Source organism: Protobothrops mucrosquamatus, unplaced genomic scaffold (assembly GCF_001527695.2).
Source record: "Protobothrops mucrosquamatus isolate PMUCROS unplaced genomic scaffold, P.Mucros_1.0 scaffold6, whole genome shotgun sequence".
Lineage (NCBI taxonomy): Eukaryota > Metazoa > Chordata > Lepidosauria > Squamata > Viperidae > Protobothrops > Protobothrops mucrosquamatus.
Window position 1 is genome coordinate 6,342,500 of NW_015386393.1, and position 17,634 is coordinate 6,360,133.

Here is a 17,634-nt window from a genome sequence, read left to right on the forward strand (position 1 = left end):
CGGAGCGGCGGACAAAATGGCGGACAGTCAGCTGAGTGGACGCAGGCCACACCTCCTCTCCTCCCGGCCAGCCTCCAGTCCCAGCATCCCGACCGTCTTGTGAAGACGCGGCGTTCAAGTTTAATGAACTACGCTAGGAACTGTCTGAAATCTATGGTTGTTCCATAGAGTAAGTTAGCGAGGATGGTGAAGTGCGTCACATCCGCCTGCCGTTCTCTCCTTTGCTTCCTCCGTCTCTATCGCTAACTTTGCTCATTGGGCCGTGTCAGTCCACGCGTCGACTGAGCTGGCTTCTTATTCTCCTACGGCGCTTAGATGCGAGAACAATGGCTCGAGAAGCACGCCAAAAACCTCTTAAACATTTTCAATATTTTTAATACCATATGACAGGGATGTCCCGCAGTAGTTGCCTGTCTTCCGCGTAGTACTGAACCGCTCGCAGTCTAGCATGTTGTATGAAATCAACCCCCGTGGTTAGTTTCATGGTTTAATGCCAAGCAGTTTAGTCAGCTTAACTTTCTGGGTTTCTAAGATAGGAATAAGAAATCTAGATGACCGTTGGAGCTGAAGCCCGTATTTGCTTTTATTCTCTAGTGATTTTGGAATATTTTGCTACCGTGAATCTAGAAAACAAGATTAAAATTAGAAGCTTGATTGTGTTAACCTCAGCAAGCACAGTTAACCCCCTAGTTCAGGGGTAGGCAACCTTGGCTCTTTTATGACTCGTGGACTTCAACTCCCAGAATTCCTGAGCCAGCTTGGCTGGCTCAGGAATTCTGGGAGTTGAAGTCCACGAGTCATAAAAGAGCCAAGGTTGCCTACCCCTGCTCTAGTTTCTATGACACTGAATTATAAATCGGCTTCATATGCTGGGACTCGACATCACATAACTTAGCTAGAACAAGGTTGGGTATTTTGTGTTCTTGGACCGACTGCTATTACTGTTTTGTTTGTGTTTGTTTTCCTTTAGTTTTAGAGTACTGCTTTAATGATTCTTTTATTATGCATTTTATGTTTTCATTTCTGAATTCAGATTGGTTTCAATTGTTTTACCTAGTGAAAAGGTGAGATTATAAATTATTGTAGTTACATTTTAATATATCCTGCATTTCATTCAAACATTTTAATTGTTTCACTTACTTTAAAATAACACTCTCACTCTGCAGTTTTACTAACAATGTAAATGGAGAAAAAAAGCATAATACCAGTTCTTAAAAGTGAAATATTATTAGCTGGTTATATTTCAGGAAAAGTAGGCATCTGCTGAAGGTAGTTATCAGCAAGGATAAAGAGACTCTCATTTCAATTCTAGTTGGTTTACAAATCTGGTAAATGGGACATACCTATTTTGGACTGCAAACCCATTGAAGCGGGCATTTCTAAAACTTACTTAGATATACTGGATTAGTTTGCACTAAAATCAGTCTTAAAAGCTTTTCTCTTAGACAGAACCAGGCCTTTCTCCTAATATAACCATTCTGCTGTTGCTCTAATTCAATCTAAAAAAAAAATCTGAGCTAAACCAAAATACAGCATATCGTGGTTCCACTATTCTATCTCAATGACAGCGAGTCTCTTAAGAAGTAGGCATAGCACCAATTTTTTCTCAATTACTAACTATACCATAATGCTGGATAATTAATTTCATTTTGAATTCTCCTTTTCTGAGGCTTCACGGATTTTTCAATCCAGACCAATATAGACATTTCTGAATTGAGCAAACTTGCTTTAAAATGGTGGATGGCTGTAGTCTTAAGAGACTGGCAGCAGCAATACTGTTCAGAGATCAAGATACCAGTACTAGTACATGGCTTCATGGGATTTGTCTATAGTCTGTAATCCAGATTTAATTTCAATGGAACCTCTGACAGTGTGGATTTTGTTGTTTTTTCTTTCCCTCTACGTTACAATTCTATGAATCAAAATACAGTTTCCAGTTTGGAAGGGTTGTGTCATAGAAAGTAACAGCCACATTTTCAACTGAGTTTAATCCAAATTTCTGAACATCCCTTTTGTATTCAATGGAATTATTTTTATGGTAGTTGTGTTTAGGACAAAAGCCCCCAAAGAATAAGTGTATATCACTTCTGTAACTTGATTCAAATGTCCTATACCTTGGATTGATTTAATAGGGACAAGTTGCCTGTTATGCTAAATTATAAGCCATCATATCTAGAATTTAATGGCTATTCTACACAATATGATAAATCAGAACCAAGCACAGACTTAGGCAGCTCTTCTGTGTACATTTCTGTTGAACAGATATTGCTTTTCAGTAAATACACAATTTTAGCATTCGTGTCAATATACTTGTATTACTTTTTCCTATATTACCCTTATTTATAATTGATTCAATTAAAAATATGCAGGATAGATTATTTAGTTAAAAATAACTAAAACCAGTAAACATGATATGCTTTTGAAACAAAGTCAAGTGCACTTTAGGAAAGTAATTAGAATTGTACACTTCAGTACAATATCCTGGCCTTTCCCAGCCCATGCATCTTTTGAACTGCAACTTTCTTCCTCCCCAGCACATCTAGAGGGCACTAAACTGGAAATGGCAGTTAAATATGATGCCAGTATAGTTTTGCTTATTTGTTCCAGCTGAGGGCAGTACAACACAAACCCATGGAAACCTGTCTTTAAAAGCAGTATTTTGGATTATTGCATTGTTGTCTGGGTAGACAGACCTGTGGAAAAGGGACTGTTCTTTTCATTTATTATAAAATGGCTAGTTGAAATAATACAAAATTACAAAACATGCTTAACATTGCAGTGAGCCATGGTCATATGATGGTGATCTGATCTAATTTATATAGCTACCAATCTCACCAAAAGTGACTCTGGGTGGTGAATAATAAAGCTAAAACAGTGAAGAAATATATAAATGTATTCATTTATTAATTATAAAAACATTTAAAAATATAAAAAAACAGAACAAACACGGAAATAAGAGAGAAATCGATGTTAATAAGTTTACCTGTCCTCTGGGGTCCCCAGGCTTGCTGGCATAACCAGGTTTTAAGGGATCGTCAGAAGTGATTAGGGCAGGCCAACCTCATTTCAGGGGGAAGAAGATTCCACAATGTGGGGGCCACTTCAGAAAAGGCATGCTGCCTAGAGCTTGCCAAATGCAGTTCCCTCCCTAGCTGACAGAACCCAGAGCTTTCTCTGCTGGATCTAGCTGGAAGAGGCAGTCCCTCAAGTAATCTGGTTCCGTGCTGTGACGATTTTGAAGATCAACACCAGCTCCTTGGATTGGACCTGGAAACAAACTGGTAACCAATGCAGCTCTCAAAGCAAAAGTGTAACGTGTGCGTTCTGCCATATAATTGCGTGTGCCACCACGTTTTGCATCAGCTGAAATTTTTTGAAACTCTTCAAGGCCCCCATGTAGAATGCGTAGCAGTAGTCTAGCTGGGAGGTGAAGAACAGGGAAGGGATGACCAAGTTTTCAGAAGCAAGAACAATGGGGAAGCTGGTAGGAAGTTGGAAGTTATGGTCACATGTGGCCCTCCCTTAATGATGGCAACTGAGATTATTAGAGCTGCTGTTGCTAAGCAGCGGGGTCATGTAACATATGCTTTCTGAGCACATTGCTTAGTAATGGCCAATGATCCCAATTGCCATTATAAACGGAGGGCTACCTGTATTCCAGTTTTCATTGAGGATCTCAAAAACAAGAGAAATAGTGCTCCCTAATTCTATTTTCCCCCACCAACAATCTTGTGAGAATTGGCTCAAAATAATCCAGGGAGCTTCTGTGGTTGAGAGTACCTAGATTTTACAGTGTTTCTCAACCTTGACAATTTTAAGGCATGTGGACTTCAACTCCCAGAATTCCACAGCCAGCATTGCTGGCTGTGGAATTCTGGGAGTTGAAGTCCACATGCCTTAAAATTGTCAAGGTTGAGAAACACTGACCTAGAACCAGCATCAATCAGCTCTTGGTCTAATACTGTAACCACACTGGCTGTTCCCCAGTTGATTGAGATGGTTATACTTCTTTTTCCCCGTCACTGCTGTCAGATTTCTTGCTACAGTACAAAATTTCATGGGGGTAGTAATATCCTGGTTTCAAGTATGTCATATAAATTCAACCAGGCAGAATTTTCTAAAATGGATGATGTTCAGAGTTTAGGGAGAAGAAAATGTTCTCGTCTCCAAATTCTGGCTCTTGTTCAAGAAATAGAAGTGTTTCTAGGTTTGGTCAGTATTTTTCTTTCTAATTGATTTGTCCTTGTAGAATATGAAAAAATACAACAAATACAACCTTTTGCCCTGTATTTTCCTTCACATTCCAGGGTGGGAAGTTGAGAATTCATAATCTTGAAAGGTAAGAGAGACGAGAAGACTAAAGCAGAGGTCACCAACCTTTTCATGCTGGTGGCCCAGAGGGAAAGGGAGCAGCTGGGCAATTTGTGTGTGTGCGAACGGGGCTGCATGCACCTGCATGGCACTAGTGACCCCGTTTGCGCATGCACACGTGCTAGCCGCGACGGCGGCTAGCACCCACATGCATGTGCAAATGGGCCGCGCAACCCAGTGCTAGCAGTCCCATTTGCGCATGCGTGCAGGCACTAACCACATGCACGCGCAAATGGGCTGTGTAACCCCTGCACACGCTAGTGGCTTCATTTGTGCAGGTGCTAGCCGCCACCGTTAGCCCTGCGTGCATACACAAATGGGTCCACAGGCGCTAGTGCGAGTGGGTGTAAGTGCGCACACACACGTGCACACACTGGCCAGCCTGTCATGTGGCCAGTAGGCCACGCCCCGGTAGTGGGCTGCGGCCCATAGGTTGGGGACCCGTGGACTAAAGGATAAAATACAGTCACTAAAAATATTAAGATACTTTTCTGTGTTTAAGTTCATGTATATTTGAAGAGATGCAGGGTAGCCATATTTTCTCCCTGGTACCGCTCTTTGAGCTTTTAATAGTTCAACTATCTGTAGAAATTGTATCAGTGAAGTTTCCCAACTCAGAACTGAGAGGAGCTAAATTGGAAGTTCTTGAGGTATATGATTAAAACCAAGGGTTGGGCTGGTGCTGGTAGAACCTATGTATCCTATCATAATTCATGTGTCCAATTGTGTACTGATTGTAAAACTGATCCAAGATGACTATTTTGATTAGTTTTTTTAACCAGGGAAATGAATTACCTTCTTGCAGTTCTCTGTCTCTGAGTTGCACAATATGGTTAACCATGGTTTATTGAATAAACATAGTTGGCTGGATTTTAGAGTATCGTAAAGCCTTAAATAATTACTTACAAACCTCAATGGGAAGATTTGCACAATGTTCCAAGGAACAATAAACAAAGCAACACCACTCCAAAATATACAATATATAGTATACCATATACTGAAACACACCAAATTCAGCAAGTTGTGTGAATGCAATGTGTGTCAGATTGATGGGACTCTAATAGGCCTGCTTAATAAACAAGATTGTTGGCATGAATTCCTCAAAGATAAATCATGAAAGCATTTATGATACAAAGCAGATTATCTACTGGAACATGCTTCTGCACCACATGTGTGAAGAAGCAGATAAAGGCATACAGAACAGCTGAGAAGAAAGAATAAGGAGAAAAAACTTTCTAGCTTCAGTCAGCAACCAGCTGCTCCAGAGAGTGTCATGTTTTCCAACATGAACTTCACTAATCTTGAAAGGTGACTCCTGTTATAGTCATCTGCAGCATCAGAACATTGGAAGCTATTTTCTGCTACAGTATCTATGGAGATTCTTAATCATTCACATCTTGGTTGTCCCACAGGTGCTTTTTCCAAAAGATAATGGGACTTCCTTAGTTTTTTCCTTTGAAAACGTTTTGTTTTTCATCCAAGAAGCTTCTTCAGTTAAGGGGGATTTCTGCTATAGTGCTTTCTCAACGGGGTTCTTGCTACATATTTAGAGAAAACAGACTTCAACTGTTAGATTTCCCCAGCCACTATAGCCAATCCTAAGATTCCTAGTTGATAAGACTCAAAGAATAATGAGGCCAGCTCCTTGCTCAGTGTAGAAACCCAAAATGAGATACTCCTGACCGTTAGCTAGATCACTTCACTTCACTTGAACATATCCAGTGTTGAGGGGCCCACTACCTCTCTAATTGCTTTTACTAGTAGTTATTTTAGAACGACTCTGATATTTAGAACTTTTTCCTATACTACTAAATTGGAATGTCATGTAAATATTACCAACTGTTTCTTTTTGTAGGCCTTAGTTCCTAGTCCCCCATTCATTTTTGTTGCCCTTCCCTGAAACTGTTCTGATTTCTAATTCATCTTTAAGTGTAGTGTCCAGAACAGTTTTTGAGAGGAGGTCTGACTAAAGTAAAATGAAATGGAATTATTATACCCCTTTATTTGGAAATGATATTTCATCTGATACAGCCTAAAATTGCAATAGCTGTTTTTGGAGCCACATCAGATTGCTGACTCATATTCAATTTGTAATCAACTATTTCAACTGTCTTTTTTGCAAGAATTTATTTTATTTTATTGGATGTAGAGGCTGCCCGACTTCCAAAGACTGTGAGTGGCTTGCATTTCCAAAATAGGAAACAAAAGAAAGAAGATATGCACATCCAAAACAGATCAACCAAAAACTAACAGAGGATTGACAGTTATCCTAACCCCAAATAGGGAGCAAATCCAGATATTCAAAGACTTGTAGAACAGCAGTGGGGTGGGAGCAAATAGATCTGTGGGGACACTGTTCCACAGTGCAACTGTCATGAGAAGGTGTGTTCCCTAAGTCAGGCACGTCAAACTGCCGGCCCATGGGCCGGATGCATCACGCCGAAACTGCGCCCACCCCATTGCCGGCAATGGGGAAAAAGTTGCAATACGTCATGCGACGTCACATGACATCGCGGGTTTGACATGCCTGCCCTAAGTCATGTAGATATTTTTTTAATTGGTGGGATCTGGAGTGTGATTACTCTATCTGATCTTACTGGGCAGGCAGAAATTACTGAAGCTAGGTGGACCCTCAGAGAACCTAGCTCCATGGTGGCAAACCTATGGCACGCGTGCCACAGGTGGCACGCAGAGCCCTCTCTGTGGGCACGCGCGCCGTCGCCCCAGTCCTAGGCCTTCAGCTGGGTTTTATAAAACCTTTTCGCTTTAGGCTTCCGCCGCCATGTGCAAAAAAAAAAAAGGTTCAATCAATCAATCAAGTTCAACTTCTCGCGGGAAAAAAAAAGATCTTGCAAAGTTGGAATTGATTGATTGAACTTTTTAGTCCCACCCAGTCTGCTGTTACCACCACAGCCACGCCCACCCCATGGGCCACACCCACCCAATGGGCCACACCCACCCAATGGGCCACACCCACCCGGCACCTGACGATACATAAGTGGGTTTTGGGTTGCAGTTTGGGCACTCGGTCTCTAAAAGGTTCGCCATCACTGACCTAGCTTATTCCATGAAAGTCTTTACAGGTGACAACCAGCACATAAAATTGCACTTGGAAATAACTAGCAATAAGTGCAGCTCACAAAGCAACAGTGATACATCTGCTAATCATTGGCTATGTTGCTGTATTCTGGGCCAGCTGTAGCTTCTGAGCAGTCTTCAAGGGCAACCTCATTTTGAAAGCATTGTAGTAATCTAACTAAGAGATGACTGAAGCATGAGTAACTATTACTATTCCAGATTTCCAAATCCAACCTATGGATTTGATTTTTTGTTTTGTTTCCTAAGTGAAAATAAAGGACTAGGCCAGTGATGGTGAACCTTTTAGAGACCGAGTGCCCAAACTGCAACCCAAAACCCATTTATGCATCGTCGGGTGCCGGGTGGGTGTGGCCCATTGGCCTGGTGTGGTCAATTGGGTGGGTGTGGCCCATTGGGTGGGCGTGGTTGCGGTGGTAACAGCAGATTGGGTGGGACTAAAAAGTTCAATCAATCCCAACTTTGCAAGATGTTTTTTTTCCCCGCGAGAAGTTGCAATTGACTGATTGATTGAACCTTTTTTTTTTTTGCACAAGGCGGCGGAGGCCTAAAGCAAAAAGGTTTTATAAAGCCCAGATGAAGACCTAGGACTGGGGCGACGGCACACGTGCCCACAGAGAGTGCTCTGAGTGCCGCCTCTGGCACCCGTACCATAGGTTCGCCACCACTGGACTAGGCTATGCTGTTGTCTGTTAAATTTAATGTTTCAGTCCATTTCTCAAGTCATTGATACCACTCATCTGGGGAGCATCAATGTTGGAAAAGATTGTTCTAATGGCTTGGTTCATGAAACAAGCCATGAATTGTTGAAAAAAAGCTTATCGCTTAGATGTACACAACAAAAATACCTAGTTAAACTAGCTCTAGCCATTCAGCTATGCTGGGAAAATACCAAAATCCATTGATCTATTTTGTATATCAAGAAAAAGATTTGGACTGAAAAAGTCCCCACCAAACCCCCAGGTCTATTCATTAAGAATTCACTGCCAAAGTCTTGCAGCTCAGAATATATTTTTAATAATGACTGGCTGCAGCAGTCAAATTATGTTTAGTGCTGAATTCCTAACAATGGGAAGAAGCTAGTTATCATTTTGGATTTACAGAAACCAAAGTTTAAGATTAATGTTTGAACTCTTCAGATTTTGGACTCCCTACACTCAAATGATGATTGTTCCAGATTTTGACTTCACTGTTCCACAGAAAGACAATTTGGTGTGGTGGTTAAGGCATCAGCCTAGAAACTGTGAGTTGTAATTCCACTTTAGGCACAAAGCCAACTAGGTAATCTTGGGCTAGTCACTTTCAGTCCTAGGAAGGAGGCGATGGCAAACCACTTCTGAAAAATCTTGCCAAGAAAGCTGCAGGGACTTGTTTAGGCAGTCTCTGAGAATCAGACATGATTGAATGAAAGGAAAAAAAGCTCTACATATGGATATACTTCTAAAGTATAATTTTGACATTACAAAAGCAATAAACATGTGGATTGGCAGTGTTTTGTATAATATGGACAGTGCAAGGGGTATGGTGGAGTAACACAACATATTAAGCCATAATATGATCTTTTAATTTTGATGAAATATATTGTCTGAATCCAATCTTACAATAAGTCCCATTGTATAAGTTTGGGGATAATGCAGTAACCATGATTAACTGAACCATAATTTACTGAATTACCCTAATTTCTTCTTTACACCTGTAAAGGTAGGCTAAAACAGTGCCAATTCTACCAATTGCTTCTTAGGTATGTAAAGCTGTACAGTGTGGAGAACAAAACCTTTATGCCACTTTGAAATCTGCTAAGAGGCAATATTGACTGAAAGTAATGGGAGCTGCTTCATGTGGAGAGCACCAATTTTGGAGACTACCTTGAGCCAAGGTTCCTTAGTAAAAGACATGATATATATCTTTAGCTAAATTAACCAACTCTTAAGAGTAATTTTATTATCAAGGGGGATTAATGGAGTCTAAGGATCTGGGGTTGAGGGTAGCCATAGTTTCCTAAATTCAGTGAATACCAGAATTTAAACGTGAAACAGTTTAATTTTGTTGAAACTATTCTATCTCATAGAAATATTTTGAAGATAAAAGAATGGGAGTTCGTATACTACTTTGAGATTTGGAGGAAATGCAGGTTAAACATGTAATTTCAGTAATATTAAACTCTGATGTAAAACAACTTCACATAGCCATAGAACTAAACTACAGTATTGCCATGAATAAAAAAGTGTAGAGAGAATGGGAAAGAGAGGTTATGTTAATATTTATTGCCTGTTATATGTTTCAAAAGCAAAAGTGGAAAACCTTTAAAATGTAAACCACTAGATTTGAATTTTGAGAGCACTGATAAATTTTGCTATGAACTTGAAAAGGAAACATTCTCAGTGCCACCTACTGTATCCTTTGTTTAGCTTTAACCATGCAACAATAAAGGTTGGTTTATTTAAATTCACATACATGTGCAGAAATAGTTGTGATCTTGAACACAGAAGGACTCTTTGGAATTGTCCTTGAGCAGATGCTACAGAGGGACTGAACAGATATGCTTCACTCCTTATCAGCAAGAAACGCTGACACAGTTTGAACAGCTTCTCAATGACGTTTCCTTTCAAATGTTCTGTACCAACAGCTGCAGGGAGCATCTGCCTGCACGTTCCAAGCATCCCCATTTCCCTTTGCAATGTGCCATGAAATCTCAAATTTACTAACCAGAAAGCAGTAAACAAAAGAGGCAGATAGATGGAAAGCTGCAATCCTCTGCCTAGTTCTGAAATTATGTCTCTTGAACACAGTAGATAGGTTACCACTGTTACTGATGTGGAAAACACTGCAGAATAGTACTTGTTTTAGATTCTTAGTATACACTTTTTTTTATTCCTACACGTACACTTTTCTGCTTCCAGAATAGTCACATTAATTCACATAGAGATGCAGAGAAACAATGACCACTAGTTCAAATAACTAAAAATGGGGGGGGGGGGGTTACAAATGTAATTAGCCAAATACCCACTTCTAGGAAATGCTTCTGTATTCTCATTGTCTATTTTTAACATAAATTGCTTAGGAGAAACAAAAAAGATTTGCTATTTTCATCTTCTTTTGGAGGCTACATGGACCTCTAGCCTGATTTAATTTGACAATTGCTTGCATTCCAGGGTACAGTTTGATGGAAACTCCATGTTCAGATGCAGTCCACCTCTAAATAATAGTTGCTAGAGAGAGCAGTTTAATGGAAGAATTGCCCTAACAAGCCCACCTTTTTCTCCAAGAAATGTTTTGCTCTTCCCAAGCTCAACATTTATCCTCACAACAGTCTTGTGAGGTAATTTAATTGGTATTCTCCTTCCAAATATGTGCATTACCTGGACTTTTCTGAGGATGCCCCCAGCAGCTGCCAGCAAATATGAAGAATTATTTGGTATTTTAACCTCAAAAGTCGAAAGCAGATTTCCATCGGAAATTAAGACTTGCATCGTGACTTCACTAGTGCTGTTTTTGATTCTCCTTTAGGTATTTGTAAATACGTGTAATATATGGTTAGGTCATTTTCCCGGGGAAAAGAAAGGGATCCAATTGTCCTTTATGTCCCTGCTACCCCTCAGAATAAACACCGAATTGCGACAGCATTAATTATGGTGTATTATTTACCTCTGTGGCGGCGCGGGGGGAAGCCTCACGGCAACAGGGCAATTTTGAGACAAGACCCAGCCAAAAGAAGCCCAAAACACGAAACCTCTCCATCTGGAAAAGCAGCCGCTTTCATTCAGAGGTAGATTGTGCTTAATTTTAAGGCAGGGAGTCAAATCTTTCCAGGCTTGCCTCGTCATCTTTTCCATGTCTCCCCCCCCCCACCCCCACCTCCCCTGTTTCTACGTGTGAACGTAGTCTGCATTGCGTGTGTCTACTATTTATAAATCAAATACATACCTGAGGAAAATCTGACGTGCGCGTCGTGAGTTCCCGCGCGAGTAGGCTTGCCCGAGGAATCGCTTTGTTTGTGTGTGTGTGTGTGTGGTGTGTGTGTGGGTGTGTTTTTGAAAACACGACTTGTAACGATTATGGGGCTCATTGAGATTTCGGCGTGACCATTACCATTTTCTTCGTGCGCCTCGTGCGTTGGGGGGGGGGGGAAAAGAGAGCTTCGTGAGGAGGAGGAGGCGTTCGCGCACCGAGACAGAGTGTGGGGGGGGGAAGACGAAATGGNGGGGGGAGGGGGTACAGTAAACGAGCTGTAACGAAGGCGGCCGTTCTTCCTTTTATGTTGGAGGCCGCGCGCCTCTTCGTCTTAGTTCTGCGCGCGCGTCCCTCCTCTCTCTCTCTCTCTCTCGCCCCCTTCACCTCCTAGGCTTCTCTTTCGAATAAATTCACTTACATCTGGGGCTGGCGTGCGTGCGTGCGTACCCTTAAGGAGCCCGAGCGCGTGCGCGCCAATCTGTTATTTTTCCCTCCCCTCCGCCCCTCGTCGCGCGCAACGCTGCCTTCCCCCTGCTTCTCTTACGTGAAGCTATAATTTTCCTGAACAGCGGTGGAGTGAAGGACAGAAGACGAGCAATAAAAGCTGTATTGATACATTTTGGGTTGACGTTCTCCGCCCGCGCGGAGTTTTTTTTTTTTTTAATTGCCCTCCCTCTCTCCCTTCTCGCTGTTACCGTCATCCGCCCTCATCATTACCACCACCTCCACTGGGCGGCCCCTGCCTTTGACGCCGGCGGGGGCGGCCCAAAATGGCGGCGGCGCTGCTGCTGCTGCTGCTATTGCTGACGAAAAGCCCGGGCCGGCGCGAGCGACAATAGAGAAGAGAGAGCGCGTGAAGGGAAGGAGCGGCCACTCGCTCGCGGGCTGGTCCTCCTCAGCCGCCGCCGCCGCCGCCGCCGGTTCCCTCTCCGCCGCCCGCCGGTCTAGCATGGTGCGGGTCCGCCGCCACTTGCTCCCTTTGGCCGCCCCGAGCTGACCTATCCTCTCACTGAGACTCTGCTCTGCTCGCTCTCTTCCGCCGCCAGCATGGGCGAGAGGTTGGAGCTCAGGCTGAAGTCGCCAGTGGGAGCGGAGCCGGCCGTCTACCCCTGGCCCCTGCCCGTTTATGTGAGTGTGCCTGGAGAGAGTCGTCCTTGGGCGCCCCGGTGGGGAAGGAAATGAAGGAAATCGGGGTGTCACGGGAATGGGGGGGGGGTGTCTTCCGAAGGACCAGGGAGTCCCAGGAGGGTGACTTTTATGGGCACGGTAGGAAACGAGAAGTACCTTTTTGAGAGGCGAGGAGCCCTGCGGGAATAATTTTAGCAAAGTAGAAAAAAAGGAATTTGGAGGAGAAAATTAACCTGGGGGGTGGGGGATGCAAAGGAAAATCCGGGTACAGTTATTCGGTGTCATGGATGGCACGTCTGCTGGGAGTTCTTAGAAATAGAGGGGGGATAAAAGTTTGGGAAAGGTAAAGGAGTGGGAATCTCAAGGGTTGTTTTTTTTTGTATGAGAGAACTGGAGGCTGAAGTGAAATCGGCTATAAGATAGCCTCATGGCAAGAACAAGAGTGTTCTGTGGAGGGAGAGCGAAATAATGTGCTGTCATTGTAGTGAAGTACATTATAAAACTGAGCTGGGGAGGAGGATTGACAGGCAGCTGTTTGGCGTCACTTCAGCAGGTTTTCATTTAAGGTTATATGGAGGGAGCCGAGCTAGTGAGAATTACCTTTGAATTCCTGCGAAACAGAAAATGAAAAAAGGTATTTTTGTGCTGGGGAAATTTAGTAACATTTATTACAGAGTATTGTGCAAGGACCCTTTGGTTGGGTGCATTGTGGGGCTATTATGTAAGGCATAGGAAATGGGGGAGATCTGATTGCATTGTGATAGAAAAAATTGAGGGGTGCTAGCACCCTTGTTCCCTCCCTTCTAGTTCTTTTTCTTTCTGACGAGAAAATTATAAAACTTCACCTTCAATATTTTGGCTTCATCTGTCTACTCTACACCATCTTTTCTCATCCTCCCAGACTTTTTTGTCCCAGGCACTCGTCCTGGGTTGACCTCCTCATAACCTAAGTTCTCAACTGTCTTCTAAACCAGATATATTTGGAGTTGTCCTCGAGTTATATTGCTGCCAATTTTCTTCATGCTAGTACAGTATGCGTTCTGAAAATGTGCTGGGTTTTTTTTTTCTGCTTTCCTTTCTCAGGCTTTAGGTTTTCCTTTTGATTGATTACCTTAATAAAAACTTCCTTTCTTAACACATTTACAATGGTTTTTATAATTTGCTATCACAATCTGTATGCAACAGCTTCTAATGTACATATTTTTACTAGAAAATTAGACATATTAATGCAGAATAAGCATGTTTATTCTTATCAAGGAGTTCAAAAGATAAACTCTTAAAGGTAGTCCATCTCTTGAATGTCAATTTTTGGATGCAACTATGAGAGAGGGTCTTTAGGATTAATGAGAACATTTTATCAAACTACTGGCTGCATTCAGAGTACATATGACATTTAAATGTGTGAACTCTGCCGTGTATGTTATGGGAATTCAGGAAATAGAATTTAACCTTTTAATAGTTCAGTTAATCAAGGCTGTGTGTGACAAACATAGCCACTGTGGAAAACAGGATTATGGATTTGATGAAACTTTGGTCTATTCTTGCAAAGTAGCTCTTACATTCTGTTGAAAGTACTGTATTTTATATATTTTGTTTTCTTGGTGCCTCTTTTGCAGTCTTTATTTCTTGTTTGTTAATCATAGCGTTGCAAAGTTGGAAAGTTGGAAGGTCATCTAATAACTAAAGTTCTTGATGAATTCAGATTTATGGAATGCAGAAAGAGCTGCATTCCTGATGGACAGTTCAGCTACATTCAATGTAGCTTTTCCATTGCCTTGGGACTTATTTTATTCTTTTATTCTCACTGCTATTGTGATAATCTATCTTCAGAGAAGGGGTGTCCTCCTTACAATTTAATTGTTGCCTGCCAAACTCTGGAATTTGCTTTAGCCCCCAAATCCTCAGTTGACCCACAGCTAGCTGGCCTCCCTCAGGACACTGTTGTTGCTTTCTTGGTTCTCTGCCAACTCTTTGGTATTTCCCACCCTGTCAATTTTTTTTTTTTACTTACAAACATTCCTTACATCCCAGGCCAGCCATTTTAAAATAATCCTACTTTTCCTGTTGTGGGTGACTCATTACTTGCAGATACTCCCTGTCCACACCCAAACAATATTTGTTCCATTCTGTTCCACCCTCTGTCTTTTTTACACTCCATAATCTCTGTCGGTAGCCCTGCTCAACAGTCTCATGTTTATATTTTCATGTTGAACTCCTCTTGATTAAAGGTTTATCTCTTTTTCTCTTTTCTTTTTCTAAGCACCTTAAATAACCAGACAGTGGGTTTAAGAAGGGTTGTAATTTGGAACAATTGTTTCTGTATGAATTAGAATGTTTGTATAAAGACTAGGATATTATTTCTATTCTAGGTAACAGAGTTTTGAAGAGGTAGAAGACTGATGATGAGTAAATAAAAAATAAAATAACTGGAAAACTAATTAGGTTTTCTTTTACTTCCTTTCTTCAGGCCTACATTTTTGGAATTGCTTTGGACTGAAACATAGAAGAATGTGCAAAGTTAACTTTCTGACTGTATTGAATGAGGAATAGGTTTCATTTTCCTCTGTTTTAAAAAGGAAATGAAACAGTAGTGGGAGGAGGAAGATAGAACTGGAACCTTAATAAAGAATACTCTGCAAATTTCCCTTTCCTCTATTTAATGATAACTGCACAAATTCATTTTTCTTAATTCTGTAATTGCAGTCCATATTTGGTTACTGCACACACCAGTGATGACGCTTCAGTTTTGTAATGCCTTAGCTGCATAATATTTTACACATTTCACAAATTTTGGCTAACTTTTTCTAATGAATCATTGTGTTTTGTAATGATGCGATCCTGGGAAATGACAGTTATGAATACAGAATGTGTTTGTGGGGGTGTCAGTGACACAGAGAGTGTGTGTATGTGTAAATCTTCACATACTTGCCATACCATGTGTTTGCTATCTTAGCAGAGGTGGGGAATTCATTCTTGTTGGAGAATGGGAGTATAGTAATTTTTTTAAAAAACTTGGCATGGAACTGTTTGACTATTCTTGCACTGTGTGGCATTTCTCCATTTGTATTCCATATTTCACAATGTAAAGAAGGTAGGGCAGGGGTAGGCAACCTCGGCTCTTTTATGACTCGTGGACTTCAACTCCCAGAATTCCTGAGTCAGCATAACTGACTCAGGAATTCTGGGAGTTGAAGTCCACGGGTCATAAAAGAGCCGAGGTTGCCTACCCCTGAGGCAGGGTGTACAATATATCGAGTTTAAATGATGCAGGTCCGAACTGGGCATCTTTTTTTTTTTGAACCAGGGGAGAAACCATAGCTTTTCTGCCTACCAGCTGGTAAAAATGGCTACCTGATGCATTACTGGAAGAGGTGGGCTGAAGATATTCAGCCTGATTTTTTACCTTGGGGAGGGTTTAAGAGTGGGAATGGAAACATATTGCTTCAAAAAGGCTATGTGTTTCCATTTTCAACCAAAGAACCACCGAGGCTCAACTTTTTCACCCAGCGAAAACCAGGCTACTGCCCTAAATGAGGTATTTTGCTGTTGAATTTCAGTGACCTGATCTTGAGTTGCCAGAAAGTCATATGGTACTGTAGATATTTGTACTGCATTTCAGCAGATGATATGAGGAACTAGAATAGCTTTTTTGTGGAAAGATGAATAAAATCTTTGTGCTGTCATTGGCCTTTAGTCATCTTGGCTCATTGGTTATCTGGTTTCTAAAACTTCCTGCTTATTTAGGAGGGTGAGCTATTTTTGACTGCCATTCCCAGAGACCATGGAACCTGCAGTTGTTCATGTGTGAGAGAGGTGCACACATAACTGGTGTGCTTTTTACTTTATTTTGAATATCAATATCAAGCCTACAGTAATTGCTGTCCACCTTGGCTGTAATCCTAAGTAAATATACATGGGAGTAAGTGCTATTAAACTCTGCAGATCTTCTTAGTAGGCATATAGTACATTAGAATCTCTATTATCATAAGAGTACTGGGATCATTTCCACAGAGCATATTTTGTTTAAGGTGTGATCATTACAAAACATTGTTTTTGTTCTGTATATTAGTGTTTACTAATGTTTGAAATTTTGATTTTTTTTCAAAGCCAGAGGCACATATTTTTAAAGAAAAATATAGCAAAAAATACAAGGATATACTTTTCTAAGCATGAGGTGGAGACGGGTTGCTCAGTGCAATGTAGTGAAGAAAGTCCAATTAAAAGGATTAGAAAGTAGTTAATAAAAAACAAACTCTTTGTTGTAGGGCTGTTTCTAGTCAGCAAAGACAAAATCCACTAGCTAGGCAAAATATAATCTGGCCTGGTGCACAGAAGCTTTTCCCTTCATCTCCAAAAGATCAGGCCAGTGGTTTATCTAATCTAGAAGTCTCTTTACTGTGATTAACATTATAGTAGGTTAGTGATATCTAGAGGACTATATTTGTCTATCCATTGCTTCTTAGAAACAAATGAATGCAAGCATTTCAGAATTTTATTCTCCCTGTATTCACTAAAGATGTGAGCCATAAAATGTCTGCTGTGCTGTGGTGCCTGCTACAAGTCCCTGGGGAATTAATATGCTTCGGTTGCTCCTTGGCAACTATCTGCAATTGGTTTGACTGGGTTTCCCACAAAATAGTTCCTACTGATGAATGGAGTGCATTCAGTTTGTAAGTCTACTCAAGCTCCTGTAGAAGTTGTAGCAATCTATCAAGGACAGAACATTTATTTTAATGGGATCTCATCTTGAATGTGACAGTTCTGTGGCATCCTATCTTAGAATCTGTCATATTTCAGAATCTGTTGTTGTTGTTGTAGTAGTAATGTAAAGTAGTCTATTGTGATTGTCCAATCCTGGCTGTCTTTATGATCACCAAATAAATCTATAACATCTTTGCTGAATCAGAGTGTCTGGTTTCCAACAATAGGCAATCCAGATATTCTTGAACAATTCACAAGTCCACAGCCTACCTAGCTGAAATATCTGTTTAGTGATTTGGCTAATCATTGCCAGCTTAATTAGTCCTCCATATTTATTTTACTTACTTATTTTCTTTATTTCTATCCCGCCTTTATAAATAACTCAAG

The 17,634-nt window shown here is 41.2% G+C and overlaps 1 protein-coding gene across 1 annotated transcript in view; it reads left to right on the top strand.

The window, feature by feature from the left end:
• Window positions 1-12,366: 12,366 nt before the first annotated feature.
• DOT1L (DOT1 like histone lysine methyltransferase) overlaps window positions 12,367-17,634 on the top strand; it is a 90,799-nt gene continuing 85,531 nt past the window's right edge. The window contains exon 1 of the mRNA XM_029282972.1: window positions 12,367-12,546. Within this exon, the coding sequence (XP_029138805.1) occupies window positions 12,466-12,546 (81 nt within the window). The 5' untranslated portion in view covers window positions 12,367-12,465. The remainder of the gene's footprint in view (window positions 12,547-17,634) is intronic.